Below are 17625 nucleotides of genomic sequence, written 5' to 3'. Positions count from 1 at the left end.
AAGATGAAAAGTGGAGAGTAGAGTTAAATGAGGAGAATGAAATTTAGTTAGGAGCATAATCTGAAATAGTGAAGGAAGAATGGCATACAATACAAAGATAAAAGAAATGTCAAACCTAGTTAGACTAGAGATTGAAGATAGGGAAAGGGCTGAAGGAATAAGCTGTACTTGTCTTTGGCACTTTGGGGTTTAGCAACGTTCTGTGGGCTTTTGCTACCACATTTTAATTGTTTTGAGAGACCATGAATTTACAAGAAGACCCTATCTCTATCACACTGCACCAAAATCTTCTGCATGTAAAACCAAAAAAATAAATATGCTTATTTCATTCCTTGAAAACCTTTAGGACCATAGAAATGGCAACCTGGTGATTCACATTGACATGACTTTTTAGTCATAAATGAATAAACATGTAGTAGAAATAGAATAGTTGAAATGGCCTAAATGATGCCAAGATCAATACTGCATAGATAACCATCTTCTCCTGCCCATTGTATTAACTTAGAAACAGGCTTCAATCATAGAAATACATTTTCATCAGCAGGAAAAACTAAATGGTGACCTGACCAAGGACTGACGTCCTAAAGATGCCTTACTGTGGAGGTTTACCTGGTCTGATAAGGGCTCCATTTATTTTAAACTGATATTGATGCTAGTAAGGGTGGTGGTAAAAACTCTTAATTGATTTCTGGAATTCTGGTTTTTAAAGGGGTTTTTGAAAATTATTTTATTGACATAGAACAAAATCTTAAGTGTGTAATTTGATAATTTTTATTACTATATATCCATATTTCACATATTAAAATCAACATTAATGAAGAATAATTTATATACAATAAAATGCACCAATTTCATATGTGTTTAGGTTAACAGTGTGATGAATAACCACCACCACAATAAATATACAGAACATTTTCATCACCTCAAATAGTTCCCTTATAGAACTTTGCAGTCACTCTCAGCCCCAAAAAAGCATTCAGTCTGCTTTCTGACACTATAATTTTGTCAATCCTAGAATGTCATTTGAATGGAATCATAAAGTACATACTTTTTAATGTCTGGCTTCTTTCATATCTCTATCATAATGTCATACTTATCCTAAGTGTTCTCTATATTATGATTATACTGTAATTGGTGTTGCTTTGGGTTACAATAGAAAAAGCCCACGGCCCACCCAAAGTGGAATTCTGATTGAAGAACTCCATCGTAAAGCTAGAGCCCCATGGGCTACATCCCAGGTAGATTAACTACTCAAATGTGAAAAGCAAAACCAAAAAATTTAGAAGACTGTACAAGAATATCTTTAAGACTTCAGTGTAAGAAATGGTTCAAATCCATAAAGGAAACAATTGAGAAAATTGACATTAAGAACTTTTATTCATCAAAAGAATGCCTTTGTGAAAGCAAAAAGACATACCAGAAGCTGGAAGAAAATATTTGAAAACTAAATAACCGAAAGAGAATTATCTAAAAAGTCCTCCATGAGCCAGTGGGAAAGACTGCTTATGGGCTATTGGCTTGAATAGTCATATCGTAGCAGAAGAAATCTCAGTGGCCAGCGAATACATGAAAAGATGCGCAAACATATTAGGAATCAAAATGTAAACGTTAAAAACCAAAATGAAATACTCTTTCCTACCTACTAAATTGATTTAAATCGGATATTTTAAGTTTTGGTGGGGATATGGAGTAAAAGGAGCTCTTATTCTCTGCAATAGGAGTATAAATAGGCCCATTCACTTTGAAAAACAATTTGGCATTATCTAGTAAAGTTGACTCAACAATTATATTTCTTACTAAACACCTTAGTAAAATTCTTAAATTCATGAGGTGTAAGACATGTATAATATCATTCTTGTAATAGAAAAGAATTGGATACAACTGACATTTCTATGAAGAAGAGAATGGGTAAATATATTGTATATTCATTCAGTGGAACGATACACAGAAGTTGTTTCTGCTGTGCACAACAGTTAGAGGAATTTCAGAAGCATACCATTAAAACGAGAAAGGCACAGAAGAATACATGATTCCATTTATATGAAGTTTAAAATCGTAAAAATTAATGATACGTTTAGTCATTAAAAAAATATAGTAAAACTAAAGAACAACAAGAATAATAAAATTCAGCAGAGTTATTCCGAAGGGCAGGCGACTAAAATAGAATCAGGGAGGCACACAGAGAGGATTATAATTGAAATGTAGTGGTACTGCTCCTTTTCTTAAGTTGTTAGTTAATTGGTGGTGGTTACATCATTATACTTTTTGTATATTTCATAAATACTCTTTGTGTCAACTCAATATTTAATGAAGAAAACTAAAATCTGGCATGTCAAATTGCTTATGTTGAATAGTTATGTGGATGTAAAGTGAATATGACATGATTCCTGCTCTCCAAGGGCCTATAAAATGACTTGAGACTCTGTGTCTTAAAGTGGGACTCTCATAGTATTTCTTTAAGATTGCAGATTTCTCCACTCAGCCTCACACCTGCTGGAACAGAATATGCATTGTAAATAGCCTAGGGTAATGGGAGTTTGTGGGAAGGGTTAGGTGCAATCAGAGCTGGAGTTGTCCAGTTTAAAGATGCCAGGAAAACTGATGTAAAGACTTTTGAGTCCTGGTATTGCAGACACTTCTCAAGAAGAAATTGCTTCCACAAACCACCAGATAGCCATAATGAGGAAAGGAGTAAAATTATTCTCCCTCATAGGAAATTATAAGTTTGAGATTATATTTATTATTAATCTGTAGATAATCCATAGAAATACCATCAATAATATTTTTGTTGGTTTTACTTTTTTGTTTACTATAAATTCTGTAGCTGTAACTTCTGGTTCTATGTGATAATCAGCATTTTTGCAATCATATGAGTCAATTTTTATATGAATACACCATATTTTCCAAGATTCAGTTCGTTGTAAGATTAAAGAATTATTAAGATAATAATAACATGTGCCACTTGGTCAGTGTAGTTGTTCTCTTCTGCAGATTAAAGATTTAGGGAAATACAAATCTCTTAGTCTCTTCCCACAGTCCTGCTGGCATCAGAATAAGTGCTTCATTGTTTCCTTGGCAAGTAAAATGAAACTCAAGGAAGGCTGCCAATTTGAAATTGCAATGTGACATTTGAATACAGAGGTCTACTTCGGTCTATTGACTGTTTAGTTCTGGATCTCAGTGGGAAAAATAGGGATCACTGGTTCCCTCCTCATATAGAATATATTTATCAGAGATTTAAAGACAATGGCATTCATGTCTTAGTAAGTAGCTATCATTTATTAAGAGGAATTGAATTAGGAATATTGAGTCATAGAAAAATATAGTTTATACTCCCAAGAAGCTTGCTATTTTGCTGTGGAAACAAATATATATGGTAAAGAATTTAAATCATTTTCAAGGCAATCTGTCAAAAGGCCAGATAACCATAGTATAAAAGAATCATCACAACAAAGGACATACAAAAGTAAAAGCATGAATTTGAGATCTGTGGTTTCAATTTTTATTTGCAAGAAGTTGTTTTTTGTTATTGTTTATTTGTTTTCTGTAACTAAGAAGCTGGGCCAATATTAGGTGTGCTCAAGAAATAAAAAGACCAGTTTACCTGCAGAGCTGAGTATATAGAAAGGAATAATGGTTGGAAAGTCTTTGAAAAGGTAAACTGAATAATATTGTAGGGACTTTAAAAATCAGCTGACTTTCTAGACATTTTTTCCATCAAATAATAATTGGGGTAAAGGGAAATAAGGTTTCTGTGCTTCATTTGAGCAGGTAAAATGTCAACACCAGAAGACTCTGATAAGTAAAAAAAAAATCAGGAAACAATTCTCTCCAAGGCTCTAACATTTCGGAGGCATTGACTGCCCTTTGTTCTAGACTATCTGTTCAAATGTTTATATAGATAACAGTCTTGGAAGATACAGGTAGACTTTCCCTCTCGAGCAAGGACAGTAATACTTACTGCCTGTTATGAAAGATGCAGGTTACCAGGCATGTCTGGGTGTCTCTACTGACATGCCTGCATGTTCAGGAATCCTCTGGCTCTCTTATCACTCTTTGGAAATTGTGGCTTGAGATACCAACACAAAAATCGTGATACAAAAATCAACTAGTATGAAGACCCATTCTGGGTTAGAAGAAGGTCTTGACCTTGTTCAGACAGCAGTTACAGGGATACATACTGACACTGAGCATGAAAGGAAGGAATTTGTCATTGTCATAGTCAAAAGCCTGGTAAATCCTTAAAACTTCGGCTGGTTCACTGGGGAGATTATGGGACAAGGAACATAATGCTAGTTAAGGAGAAATAGCAACAGTTGAGCTGCCTTTTGACTCAACCCCTCCTGCAGTTTATCATGCCAACTTTAGATTCACTCAGACAGTAAAATGTCGTGAAGCTTTTTGCAGCAGGTCTTGACTGCTATAAGGGAAGATTAGCCCTGTCGGGGAGATTTCTTTCAAATTGACAAACTCCTGTGGTAAACCATGGATGAATATTTGGGTCCTAACTGGTCTATAATGCTGATAAAAGTAACTCACCAGAGAATGAGACACTATTTTGTTCAAAACAATCTGGATAAATTCTTGCAGTCAGCATTACCACTTGAAAAACGTCCCCATCCCTTATGTTCACACTACACTTAATGACTGGACTCCAGATTGAGATGGACTCCATAACAGAGTCCCTGTTGTAGGAGTCAAGGACAAGGCTTCTGAGTCAAAAACTCCCTGAAGCTAAATTGGTTCTATCAGTAATGATGACTCACCCTGCATAGTGCTTTAGGTGGACCACAGACATTGGAAGTTTGGTTAAAACATATTAACCACTGCACTGCTCAAAACTGAAAATGCACTATTACTTATTACATGAAATTGAATGATTAAATCAACTGAATAATTGGAAATGAATTATTACGGCACCTTATTACAGGCACAGAGCTTCTCCCTACCTCTGTGCCCCTTGATGTCCCCTCTTACTACCCTAACCTCAGCTGCTTTTAGGAGAAAGATGATGAGGGGTCAGGCTAAGATAGATCTCTTTGTCCTCCAGAGAGATCAAATGCTGTATGAACCCCTTGAATATACTGGGAAACTGGGAGGGGAGGCACTCAAACTTTATGGTTCTGTGGATGCTGGCTCACCAGTCAGCATCTCACCTGATCCCATAGTGAGAAAGAATATCCAGATTCAACTGATGTGGTTTGGGCAGAGTCCAAAGCAAGAAGGAAAGCTGGAGAGGCCTTTAAAGGGTGGATGGGACCCTTTTGGCAGATGCAGTGTAAAGCTGTTATTCTTCCACTGCTAACTCTGCAATGGAATTGATTTCTTGTATGCCTGCAGTTTTTTGTGCCATTAGTGACAGTGGTGATTCTCCCACTCAAGGATTGCCACATATGGAGAAGTGATAGGATATGTAGATGACTCTCCCTGTTTTATTCCAGGTGGTCCAGTAGAAACAATATAGAATCACAGGAAGAGAAGGGTAAATCGCAGTTTATTTTAAACACTTAATGGCTGCCAGGATACTCAGGCCATTTCTCAACACAACACTGCATGCCTGATGCAGCAACCAAAGAAAGAGGAGATGGGGTAGCTCTTAACCTCCTGCTAAGCTCTTATGGAAACTGAACCTGAATGCTCGACCCATGGAGGCACTGTCACTCTCTGGCCTAATATTCTCAGTTTGATGTGGGCCAGCTTGACCTCACTGATGAATAAGGTTGGAAGGGCCCAACAGACTTTGCTTGTCAAATGGAAATGGCAGATTCAAGAAAGCTGCTAGCCTGGCCCAGCAGCATCTTAGATGTACATGAACGAGTAGCAGCTTTTTATTTGGGGGGAACTATCTGCAACTATCCTCCTGAAACAAGGCCTCTAGCTCAATGAGGCCTTTGGTTCATAGAGGTTTCCTTAAATCCCTGGGTTTGTTTCATCAGTGGTTCAGCCAAGCTGTCCAACTCCACCTGTTTGGCTTTCCAACCTCAGCACTAGCTATGCAGACCCCAAAATGAACATGGTCACTTTGCTCACTGGGCAGAATTCAAGGTCATACTTATAACTCTGACCAGTACTCCCCTTGATGAACCTTGTGATATTTTTACTGATTTTTGAGCTGCTGTCAACAGCCTGTTGGTCTGTCACTTGGAAAATTACAGATTATAGTTTAGGATGGCAAACTATAGAAACAAATTGTGGCAATTGATCACACTCTTGAGACTTTTCATGAAGCTTAGGGGTAGTCATAAGAGGCCTTCATGTATTAAAAGAAACACTGTAATTATCAGATCATGTAGCCCTCAGATGACATTAGAGATCCCTCGGAAGTGAGGCTGTTCTTAGTTAATCGGGGTTGCTTTCCTGGGGGATAGCTGACTTTTTATTTATATGCAATTCTTCTTAGGTTTGGAGTCATTTAATTAGATAAGGTGGTTCAAAATTTGTTCCAAACTTTAGGTGATGTTATCAATGACACCACCTCTATCCTGGAAGGCATTCAGGTTGGCCTCAACTCACTGGCCAGTGGTGGGTGATAGAATCGCCCTGAACCCTAGATTTCCTCCTGTGGTCCAATGCCTAGTCTGTGCAATCACCGATACCTCCTGCTGTACCTGGATTAATACCTTAGACCAAGTGGAAAACTCAGTGAAGAAGCTTAAGGAGAAAGCTACCTGGATTTCTAAGGTAACCCCTGATCATTTATGGGATTTGTTTAGCCAGTAGAGTCTGGAAGCCTGGCGAGTATGGTTGATCTCAGTACTGCAAGTTGGGCTCATTCTGCTGTTTGGAGTTCTTTTAATAGTAGTTTTAATTATATGCTGTGAGACAGACTGAACAGTTTTGCTCCTAGCCAGTCTTGGTCACACTTATCAGTGTAGTCAAGGGAATGTCATACTCATGGAAAAATTCACCAGTTGTCAAGATAGTGTAGAAATGAGGGTGGATATTGTTGGGAGACAATTCCCCCATGGCTCTCTCACTTCTCTGCATGTCTTATGAGCAGAGGCATGTTGGCCTTTGTTTCAGATTATTTTTTCAATGATATTTGTATAATGAACAACCTTGGAAAATAGAGATAGTATCTCTCTTCAGGGTAGGTGACAGACTTGCTTACCACCTATTATAAAAAATTTGAGTTTCCTAAGCTCAGAATTCTTAACAAAAGAGTTTTGTGGTCACAGCTGCTGCTTCATTTTTAGACCATGACAGTATCCTGGATTTGAACTTTGTTTGGAAGCCATTTCTTAATTTTAGAATCAAGACTTTCAGAACCATCAAGTCTTGGTTCCTTTCTGTTCAACAGTCCTCTCAATTGATCTCTGTTTGTCATATTCTAGTGGAAGCAGCAGGAAGAAATCAGGCAGCGCCTTCAGCACTTTGTTTGGAAATCTACTTCCCTGGCTCACTCAGTTCAGTAGGGATATTTCCTACATTTTCCTTACAGAAGGTGATAATGTGGCAAAGCTTTCTGCCACTACACAGCAAGGATCCCCCTTCCAGATCTCCACTTACAGTCTTTTCAAGGCAATTTAGGCTGCTTTAACATACTCTTCAAAATTCTTCCTGCCAGGGCTTCCCTGGTGGCGCAGTGGTTGAGAGTCCGCCTGCCGATGCAGGGGACACGGGTTCGTGCCCCGGTCTGGGAGGATCCCACATGCCGCGGAGCGGCTGGGCCTGCGCGTCCGGAGCCTGTGTTCCGCAACGGGAGAGGCCACAGCAGTGAGAGGCCCACGTACCACACACACACACAAAAAATTCTTCCTGCCAGCCTTCATTCACTGCCTGTTTCCAGACTTCCCTGTTTTTCTATATTTGTTATGGCAGTACCCCCTTTCTATTGCTCTATAACAAATTACCACCAAAACTCAGCAACTTAAAATAAGAAGTATTCACACATTACAGTATCTGTGGGTCAGTCTACCTGGATACCTCTGACTCAAGATCTCTTGCAAGGCCAAAAATAAGGTTTCAGCCAGAGCTGCAGTCATATACACGCTCAACTGGAGGAAGATCTGCTTCCAAGCTCACTCACAGATGTTGGCAGAATGCAGGAGATCTACTTCCAAGCTCCCTCATGTGCCTTTTGGCAAGCCTCAGGTCCTTGCTGGCTGTTGACCAGAAACATTAGTTCCTTGTGATGTGCGCCTCTCCATGGGGCCACATACAACATGGTGGCTTGTTTTTGAAGAGCAAGAAGACAAAAGAGACGCCACTCACAGTTTTTTGTAAACTAATCTTAGAAGTGACACCCCATCACTTTTGTTGTATTGTGCTTGTTAGAAGTGAGTCTGTAGGGACTTCCCTGGTGGCGCAGTGGTTAAGAATCTGCCTGCCAATGCAGGGGACACGGGTTCAAACCCTGGTCTGGGAAGATCCCACATGCCACAGAGCAACCAAGCCTGTGCACCACAACTACTGAGCCTGTGCTCTACAGCCCATGAGCCACAACTATTGAGCCCATGTGCCACAACTACTGAAGCCCATGCACCTAGAGCCCATGCTCTGCAACAAGAGAAGCCACCACGATGAGAAGACCACGCACCGCAACGAAGAGTAGTCCCAGCTCGCCGCAGCTAGAGAAAGCCCACGTGCAGCAACAAAGATCCAATGCAGCCAAAACTAAAAAATAAATTAATTAAAAAAAAAAGAAGTGAGTCTGTAGATCCAGTCCACATTCAAGGGAAAGGATTATACAAGAGCATGATTGCCCAGGAAGAAGGGATCATTAGGGGTCATTTTAGAGCTTTCCTACCAGAGTGGTAAAGAGAGTCCCTGCTTTTGAGGAGTATACTTTTGAAAAGGAAGGGAGAAAAAAACTAAAAGAAAAAAACTTTAAAACTCCGTAACATCTAATTCTGATTTTTGAATGGTCTACCACAATTGCTGTAACAATTTTAAGAAGGGAAAAGTGCGTTTGAATTGTTACAGAAGATTTTATAGGCAAATCTTAATCTTAAATCTTATATCAGAATTTTAGGAAGAATAATTTGCCAGCAGTATTATCAGTGACCTGAGGCACTGAGCACCTGAAGGCAGGGAACACAAGAGGCCTTATGAGTAATCAAGATAGAGATTTTAGATGTTTCTTGATTTGGCGACTAGACAGTAAGAATGGAGTGCAATGTCAGAAAACATTCTGAGAACAAAGACTGAGAAGAAAATTTTGAATGACTTGATAAATGAATATATATCTTGGGCTATCATGTTGGATGTTTTACATATTTTATTTCTTTGAATCCTCTCAATACCTATGAGATTGGTATCTTTTGAACCATTTTATAGAAGAGGAGATCACGGAAGATACAAGCTAAATGACTTGCCCACTATCATACAGCTGTGACGTTGTTTTTTCTCTTTTGGGGCCCTGGTCTCTCCAGCCCCCAAGTCATGCTCTTTTTTTGTTGTACTGTTCTGTGGCATTGTCCTGGAGAAACGAGGGACAGTGAAAATAATCGTAGTCATAAAGTCATCTTGTCATTTGGCATATTCTAGGCACTATGATCAATACTTTGAATATATCACTACTAGAAATTCTCCCAACCACCTTATGAAGAAGGTGCTGTTATTCCCAGTGATGTGAAAAGAGACTAAGTAGCCCAACACTACAAAATCAGGACACACAGAAGTCAACTGACAGAAAATGGAAAGAGAGATGCCTTTGCAGAGAAGGGGATGCTTTTGCTGAAAGCCATCTGGATGGTTGGCACAGACTTAGGAATTTTAAACATTAAAGTGTTAGTTTGAGGTCTTCCTCCTCCAGAGAAAAAGCAACTCTCTTCTATTCTCCCACAGAACTGAGTCTGAAAATATATATAACCAAATTCAATTCCAGTAAACAAATTCCAACAAAAACTGCGTAATTAAGGCTATTTTTATGATTAGCACCATTTAGTTTCCCTGAATTTACCAGAACAAACATTGCTGCAGCAAAAATTACTGCTAATGGTTGAACCTGACAACAAGAGAAAATCCCCAAAAGGGTCATTTAGGCCCCAGCTGCAGCTGTGCTTCACTGTATTTCTTACTTGAAAACTGAGAATTAACAGGAAAATCAGGCTCTGCTGTGCTGTGCAGATGTGACTAAAACTGTATCAATTCACTCAGCAAACATTTGTTCGGTGCCTACTGTATGCCAAGCAGTGTGCTAGCCACACTGGGATCACAGGGATAGATTATGCCTGGCATTCTCAGGGAACCTACAGTTGAAAGAAGTTGTTGGGAGGAGGCAGATATAAAAACAGCCAAGCTTCCTGAGTGACAGAGGGCATGCCATGGAAACATAAAGGAGTGAGTTAGAAGAGTCTTATGCCAGCAGCTTCACGGGATGTGCTAAGTAGATGGATATTCATCTTGGACCACTGGGGCAGGAGTGGAGTCGATCAGTGAGGAGAACAGAGGCCTGGAAGTTTGCTTGGCCTTGGGTAGAAGCTGGTACCTACTCCAAAACTGGGAATACAAGAAGAGGAGCAGGTTTAGGGAAAAGAGAAGTTTTACTTCAGAAATGACCAGTTTGCTTTTTAAATTTTTTTTTTTTTTTTTTTTTTTGCGGTACGTGAGCCTCTCACCGCCGCGGCCTCTCCCGCTGCAGAACACAGTCTCCGGATGCGCAGGCCCAGCGGCCATGGCTCACGGACCCAGCCGCTACACGGCACGCGGGATCCTCCTGGACTGGGGCACGAACCCGTGTCCCCTGCATCGGCAGGCAGACCCCCAACCACTGCGCCACCAGGGAAGCCCGACCAGTTTGCTTTTATTTTTTTATTTTTTTATTTTTTTATTTTTTTCTATCCCCTCACTTTCAGTCTGTATGTGTCCCTAGGTCTGAAGTCAGTTTGCTTTTAAAAGATTCATGTGGCAAAGTCTTCTAGGATATTATATTTATGAGACCAAAAGTTAGCAGATGTCTGGTTACAAGATTTGATGAAGGCTTTAGCCTGTTGCTGTTGTAGTATAAGTACTGCAGCAGCAGCAGTGCTCACTTATTTTGAGCATTGCCATGTTCCTGACCTTGTGTTGAACACTCTACAGGTACCATCTAACTTAATGTCATGACAACCTTGTTATACTAAGGAACTATTTTTATCCTCGTTTTATAGATGAGGAAATTGAAACTTAGATCTGAAAACTAACTTTACCAATATCAAGAGCCGGGATTTGAACCCAGGCCTACGTGACTTCAAAACCAAGATGCTTTAATTGGTCACCACTTAACTCACCACTATAACAGATACTGTCTGTTCCTTCTGTAAAACCTACACTGAGATCTACAGCCCTCCTGAGTATTCAAGGCTCTAATATGTCTACATGCTTCTGGTCCCACCAGAACCACCAGAAGAGGCAGAACCTGTCAGTTGTACTTAACATTGTAATTATGTATTTTAATAAAATATTAAATCCCCCAATAGCATATGAGTATAAAGGAAATTGTGTCTATGAAAGCAGATACAATGCTTTGCAAAGATTCAGTGAAGACTGGTAGCTCAAGAAAATTAGATGTGAGAAGGAAACGTAAAAGAGAAAAACCGTAAAAATCTAGAGGACCTTAGCACTCGTTTTGCCCTGCAAGAATCTTTTTCATCCTTTTTTTTTTTTTCTGCACACGGGCCTCTCACTGTTGTGGCCTCTCCCGTTGCGGAGCACAGGCTCCGGACGCACAGGCTCAGTGGCCATGGCTCACAGGCCCAGCCGCTCCGCGGCATGTGGGATCTTCCCGGACCGGGGCACGAACTCACGTCCCCTGCATCGGCAGGCGGACTCTCAACCACTGCGCCACCAGGGAAGCCCTTTTTCATCCATTTTAAGACACTGCATTAATTCTATAGATTATATGCTCTGGTTCTGGTTTATATAAGAAAAAGTGCATGAAACATCAGTCAGCATACTTGTGAGCCAAACCGTTTGAAGGGGACTTCTATGCGCTTGCCCAGGGTGAGCATATTATGAGAGAAAAGAAGAGGACAGGAACTTTGGAGCTCATTGCAGGCAGGTGCAAGTCTTCAAAGTGAACTGAATGATAATGTTCAAAGATGTGGAGGGTGAATTTCAACACCACAGGATTATGCACCAGGGTTTTTGGTTGGAGAAAAATGAAAGGAATGTATTTCCATCTTTTTTTTTTTACAAAGCTTTAGTTCTGTAGACTGTAAGCAGGATAGCATAGAAGAAAGAGCATGGACTTTGGAATATGTTAGATGTGTAGCTTCAGCAACATGACTAATTGACCTTGGGTAAAGTCTCTGAACCTCAGTTTCCTCAAGTTAACACGGTACAGTAATACCTATATCAGTTAGTTTTTTAAGGAAGGTACAGTGGTGGGTACATAGTAAGTTACAAAATAATCACTATTCTTTTTTTGACCCTTTTTGGGAAGCCATTAAAGAGTATAAGATACTAATCAAGAAGGTAGACAAGAAGATGAAAAGGCAAGAACTATTCTTGCCTCATTTAAAGTGGATTTGCAGGTTCGGACGAAGAACTTTCAAGAGTCTGTGTTTACTTGAAAGATGCTGAATCTTTTCAGAATAAAGAGATAAAGAGAAGGACCTGGATACCACTGGAAACACTTTGTTGTAGCAACTTTTGGGGGGTACAGCGTTGTCTGTGTTCCTCTGTAAATGTCAGATTCAGTCCAATTTAATTTTGAGGTTTATGAAATTCTGCTAACATATCATTCCATGTAATTTATTTTATTTGCAGATTACCATAAAAATAATGTCCATTTTCCACAAAGATAAAAGAATCAGAAAAACACATATTCTAAGTCTACCAGATGTAACTTTTTAACTTCCAGGTGTTTATGAGGTTCTGTAGTAAAGGCACCCTTTATTCTAAAGCCTATTTAGGATGGGATTGGTAAATGATCTGCGAGAGAGAATGGCAGTATAACGTTTTTAAACGCCCTATCCAGAGTCTCTAGTAAGTAATAAGTAGAATCAAGACAGTAAAATATACATTTTGTCCTCAGGATGCTTATGAGACTAATTAGAAACAGAAAACATTAGTAAATGGAAAGATGAAATGAGAGATAAAAAATTTTAGCAGATTGCAGGTGACTTGGGTGTTGAGGAGAGAGACCGGTAGAGTAAAAAAAAATAAAAGAATCAAAAGAATTATTAATAACTTACATTTATGGAGATAATTTTGATGACTCAAATGGGTAACAAAGCCAGAATTATACTTAGAGGTAAGAATTGTATATATTGTACAACCCTTATCCTGTTATTCACTAAAAGGAGCGTTAAAAAAATAAATGTGCCTTCTCATCAAATGACTTTACAGTGCCTTTTCTGGATATTATTGAAAACTTCCTTAGCAGGTTATAGATATTACCAAGTAAATGAATTGGCATTCTTGGATTTGTTCTTTTAAAAATGTTTGTTAAGATCCTGTTACAGGTTAGGCCCCCTCCTAGGCACATGCTTACGTTCATTCCCTTAGATATGGTGAAGAAGTATCTATTTTCAAGTTGGCAAAGGGAAATCAAATTGTTCATTTCAACTCTTATGTTTAAAGTGTGCTGCATTGTCATCAGACTTTCAATTTAACTTAAGATTTTATTGAGTCATTCATGATAGTCATCAAATTGATTTGATATAGAAGTGAATTTTAGGTACCTGGCTTAGGCCTTCATAATAAACACCCGGCTTTGCTGCTAGTTGTAACTATAGGGTCAAAAACAAGCACAGAGTTTTATATCTCTAAATCAAAACTTTCATCCGGTTATCTTGAGATTGTGCACTTTGCCAGCCTTGCTACCTTTCTATTAATAACATCACTGGGATTCATAAAGTACCTATTAGTTCTAAAAGTATGTATAAATAGGAGATGAATTAATTTACAGAATATCACACAAAAAAATACCAAGTCTGGAATTAAGAGTCCTTTTAAGGTTTATAGGAACTAATCATACCACGAATGGAAGCTATCTGGAACCAACCAGCCCCACTGTTCAGCTACCTTGCCCTGCCAGTGCCAAAGACACTTAGAATGGTATTTCCAGTTTAGACATTTTCAGACTGGTTTCTTTCTTTCTCTTTTATTATTTTATTTATTTTTTTAACATCTTTATTGGAGTATAATTGCTTTACAATGGTGTGTTAGTTTCTGCTTTATAACAAAGTGAATCAGCTATACATATACATATATCCTCATATGTCTTCCCTCTTGCGTCTCCCTCCCTCCCATCCTCCCTATCCCACCCCTCTAGGTGGTCACAAAGCACCGAGCTGGTCTCCCTGTGCTATGCGGCTGCTTCCCACTAGCTATCGATTTTACATTTGGTAGTATATGTAAGTCCATGCCACTCTCTCACTTCGTCCCAGCTTACCCTTCCCCCTCCCTATGTCCTCAAGTCCATTCTCTAGTAGGTCTGCGTCTTTATTCCCGTCCTGCCCCTCCTACTGAACACTGGCAGAAGACTTCAGACCTTTCTTCTTTCTTTTTTTAAAATTTTATTTATTTTTGGCTGCATTGGGTCTAGTTGCAGCACGTGGGCTCAGTAGTTGCAGCACGTGGGCCCTAGAGCATGAGGGCTTCAGTAGTTGTGGCACATGGGCTCAGTAGTTGTGGCTCAGAGGCTCTAGAGCACAGGCTCAGTAGTTGTGGCGCATGGGCTTAGTTGCTCCACGGCATGTGGGATCTTCCCGGACCAGAGATCCAACCCGTGTCCCCTGCATTGGCAGGCAGATTCTTAACCACTGCTCCACCAGGGAATTCCCTTCAGATTGGTTTCTAAAGACCCCTAGGGTTCCAGGTGCTGATGAGCTATATAGTATAAAGATGGAGGCCAGGACTTTCCTGTGGCGTAGTGGTTGAGAATCTGCCTGCCAATGCAGGGGACACGGGTTTGAGCCCTGGTACGGGAAGATCCCACGTGATGCGGAGCAACTAAGCCCGTGTGCCACAACTACTGAGCCTGCGCTCTAGAGCCTCTGAGCCACAACTACTGAAGCGCCATGTGCCACAACTACTGAAGCCCACACGCCTAGAACCCGTGCTCCACAAGAGAAGCCTCCGCAATGAGAAGCCTGTGCACCACAATGAAGAGTAGTCCCCACTCACCGCAACTAGAGAAGGCCTGCGCACAGCAACAAGGACGCAACACAGCCAAAAATAAAAAAAAAGAAAAGAAAAAAAGATGGAGGCCATCCACCTCTTTCCCTTTCAGTCAGAGCATTGCTGATTATATTAGGGCTGTCCGGGGGAAGGGGGTTTCTAACTAACATGTAACCAGTTTGGAAAATCACTGCTCTGTATGAAATATCCTGACCTTACTTCTATACACAAATGCCACCAAAGTCAAAGTCTTCATGCTAATAGTCTCTGTGTGTGGAAAAAGAGTCTGAGGATGCTGAGGCATCCTTTGTTTGTTCATCGTGGTCAGTGCCCGCCAGATTCCTTAATAGATATTGTATCTACTTCTGGACACCACAGTTTAAGAGAAAATACCGAGAGCTTGGAGAGAAGTCAGAGTACAGGCGCAAAGACAATTACAGAGAATGAGACCTACGAGGAAACTAGAATTATTTTACTTTGAAAGAGAGAAGTCAGAACAGCAATTCATTAATGGTCTTGCAGAAATTAGGAATTATTACGTTGAGGTTAAGGATTGGATTTCCTTCATGTGCAAACATAGTCAAGTAAATACCGTTTCAGGTTTAGCAAGAAGAATATAGTGTAGAGCCAAAAGAAAAAATAACAGCAAGATGCTAAGCCTCTTTAATCAAAGGAATAGATCACTCAGTATGCTATGAAATTTTTTTTAAAAGGCAGTATGAATCCCTAGCTGTTTTATGTATGAAATGTAACTACCTGAAGGAACAGGGGTGAATTAAATGAACTTTGTTTTTCAACACTGTGACTCAGTGATTTATCTTTAAATTATATCAGAAGGTATAGATTTCAAACAATTATTTTGAATTAGAGTCTCATAGCCTGATGCTGCCAGGAGAGGAGCTACTTTCTAATAATGTTAAGGAACTTAGTCGTGAGGAGGAATATTTATTCCAAGGGTCATGAACTCATATACCTACAGGGGCCCAGGGGTATCACGAAGGAGTGATGCTAACAGCTTAGAATAATGAATTATGGAAGTTATGGTGTATTACAAAGTGTACCTGTGTAAAGGGACAACGACTGCTGACTCTGGCCAGTGGTTATCATGTCGTTATATGCCTATATTGCCAGATCTTTGGCTTTCTCAAGAAAAACTGGAAATCTAGAATAGGTGAAAGTTTTTAACATTGCCAAAATGCTGAGATTTATTAAAGTAGTACTGATTAGGCAAAGCAATACACCTGTGTGGGCTGTAAGTTAGAAACCTTTGGTTAATTCTTTAGGTCACTAGTTAACCACCACATTAGTTAGACAAACAAATGAAACAGAACTGATTAAACTCTAAAACTTAGGAGAATCAATCTACTAAACCTTTGTAAGGCTTAATTAAGGTCCTTTCCAACTCGATGAATCTTTTGGTCTCCCTTCCTTCTTCCCTGCTGTCAATATTGGGTGACTTATTCATTACAGGTGTTGGGAATTTAAAGGAATTACTTATTTCCCTTAGCAACATAATTTTATTTAGTAAAAACATCAAACACTTTGATTTAAAATAAAGGTTTTGTTGCTTTACTAAAGATACTGCTGATGCTCTTAGATTTTTAGAAATGCACTTATAAATGGCATAGACATGTCACTTTGGATTTTTGAACTAACATTTGTTTGTAACATTGGCTGAATGAGGCATGCTTGACTCAAAAGCCTACTTACACTTTTACCATTTGGTGACATATTTTATTTCTCTTTTATAAAATATTTTAAAATAACCCACCTCCACATGGGTAAGGACAGCTGGATTTCTGAAATCCCCTTCCTTTCAGACAGGAGAATATGCCACAGATGAAGAGGAGGATGAGGTAGGACCTGTTCTTCCTGGCAGTGACATCGCCATTGAAGTCTTCGAGCTGCCTGAGAATGAGGAGATGTTTTCCCCATCAGACCTGGACACAAGCAAGCTCAGTCACAAGTTCAAAGAGGTAAGTTGCTGATCTGCAAAGTATTTTTCTATAGCTGTCCATTTCATTATTAAGTATATATATTTGTTTGAAAAGTGTATTAAGAATAATCAGTTTTTTAAAGAAAGCCTTTCAGTAACAGATTGTCCTGAATCTCATTGAATTTCAAGGCAAAAGTTAAGTAGATCTCATTCCACAGTCATTAATTTAAATGCTTGTTATTTGTCATAGTGACAGTTTTTAACTTGTCTGTTCCATAGTTTCAAGCTATAGGCTTAAATTTGCAGTTTTCGTGTCAAGGTTATATTTGTAAAGCTTTATGAAAGTTTTGGAACCTGGCTTTCCTCGAAGGCAGTGATTTCTAAAAAGGCTTTTGTTTTTCTTTTCCTAAAATAGACAAGGTTCCAACAGGGATCAGATGATATTCCCAAGTGGTTTAACTGAAGAAAGTTTAATGAATGAACTTTGAGTAGAGTTAACAGAACTACCAAGGGATGGTGCAGTGTAGAGGGACCGGCCACAGGGGAAGTTGTTACCATCTTTTGGCTTAATGGGTAAAGAGGGAAAGAGATTACCTTTTTTTGAAGGAGGGCCACTCAACATCTGCAGCTTTGTAAGA

General features: G+C 39.5%; 1 protein-coding gene across 9 annotated transcripts in view; it reads left to right on the top strand.

Moving 5' to 3' along the window:
• PPP1R9A (protein phosphatase 1 regulatory subunit 9A) overlaps positions 1 to 17625 on the top strand; it is a 328300-nt gene that overhangs the window by 230306 nt on the left and 80369 nt on the right. For all 9 annotated transcript variants that reach the window (XM_067746375.1, XM_067746382.1, XM_067746381.1 and 6 more), the window contains one exon: positions 16872 to 17027. In XM_067746375.1, coding sequence (XP_067602476.1) covers positions 16872 to 17027 — 156 coding nt within the window. The remainder of the gene's footprint in view (positions 1 to 16871; positions 17028 to 17625) is intronic.

The sequence above is a fragment of the Pseudorca crassidens genome, chromosome 8, assembly GCF_039906515.1.
Source record: "Pseudorca crassidens isolate mPseCra1 chromosome 8, mPseCra1.hap1, whole genome shotgun sequence".
Taxonomy (NCBI): Eukaryota; Metazoa; Chordata; class Mammalia; order Artiodactyla; family Delphinidae; genus Pseudorca; species Pseudorca crassidens.
Note: the sequence above shows the minus strand (reverse complement) of the source record. Positions and strands in the feature narration are given on the sequence as shown.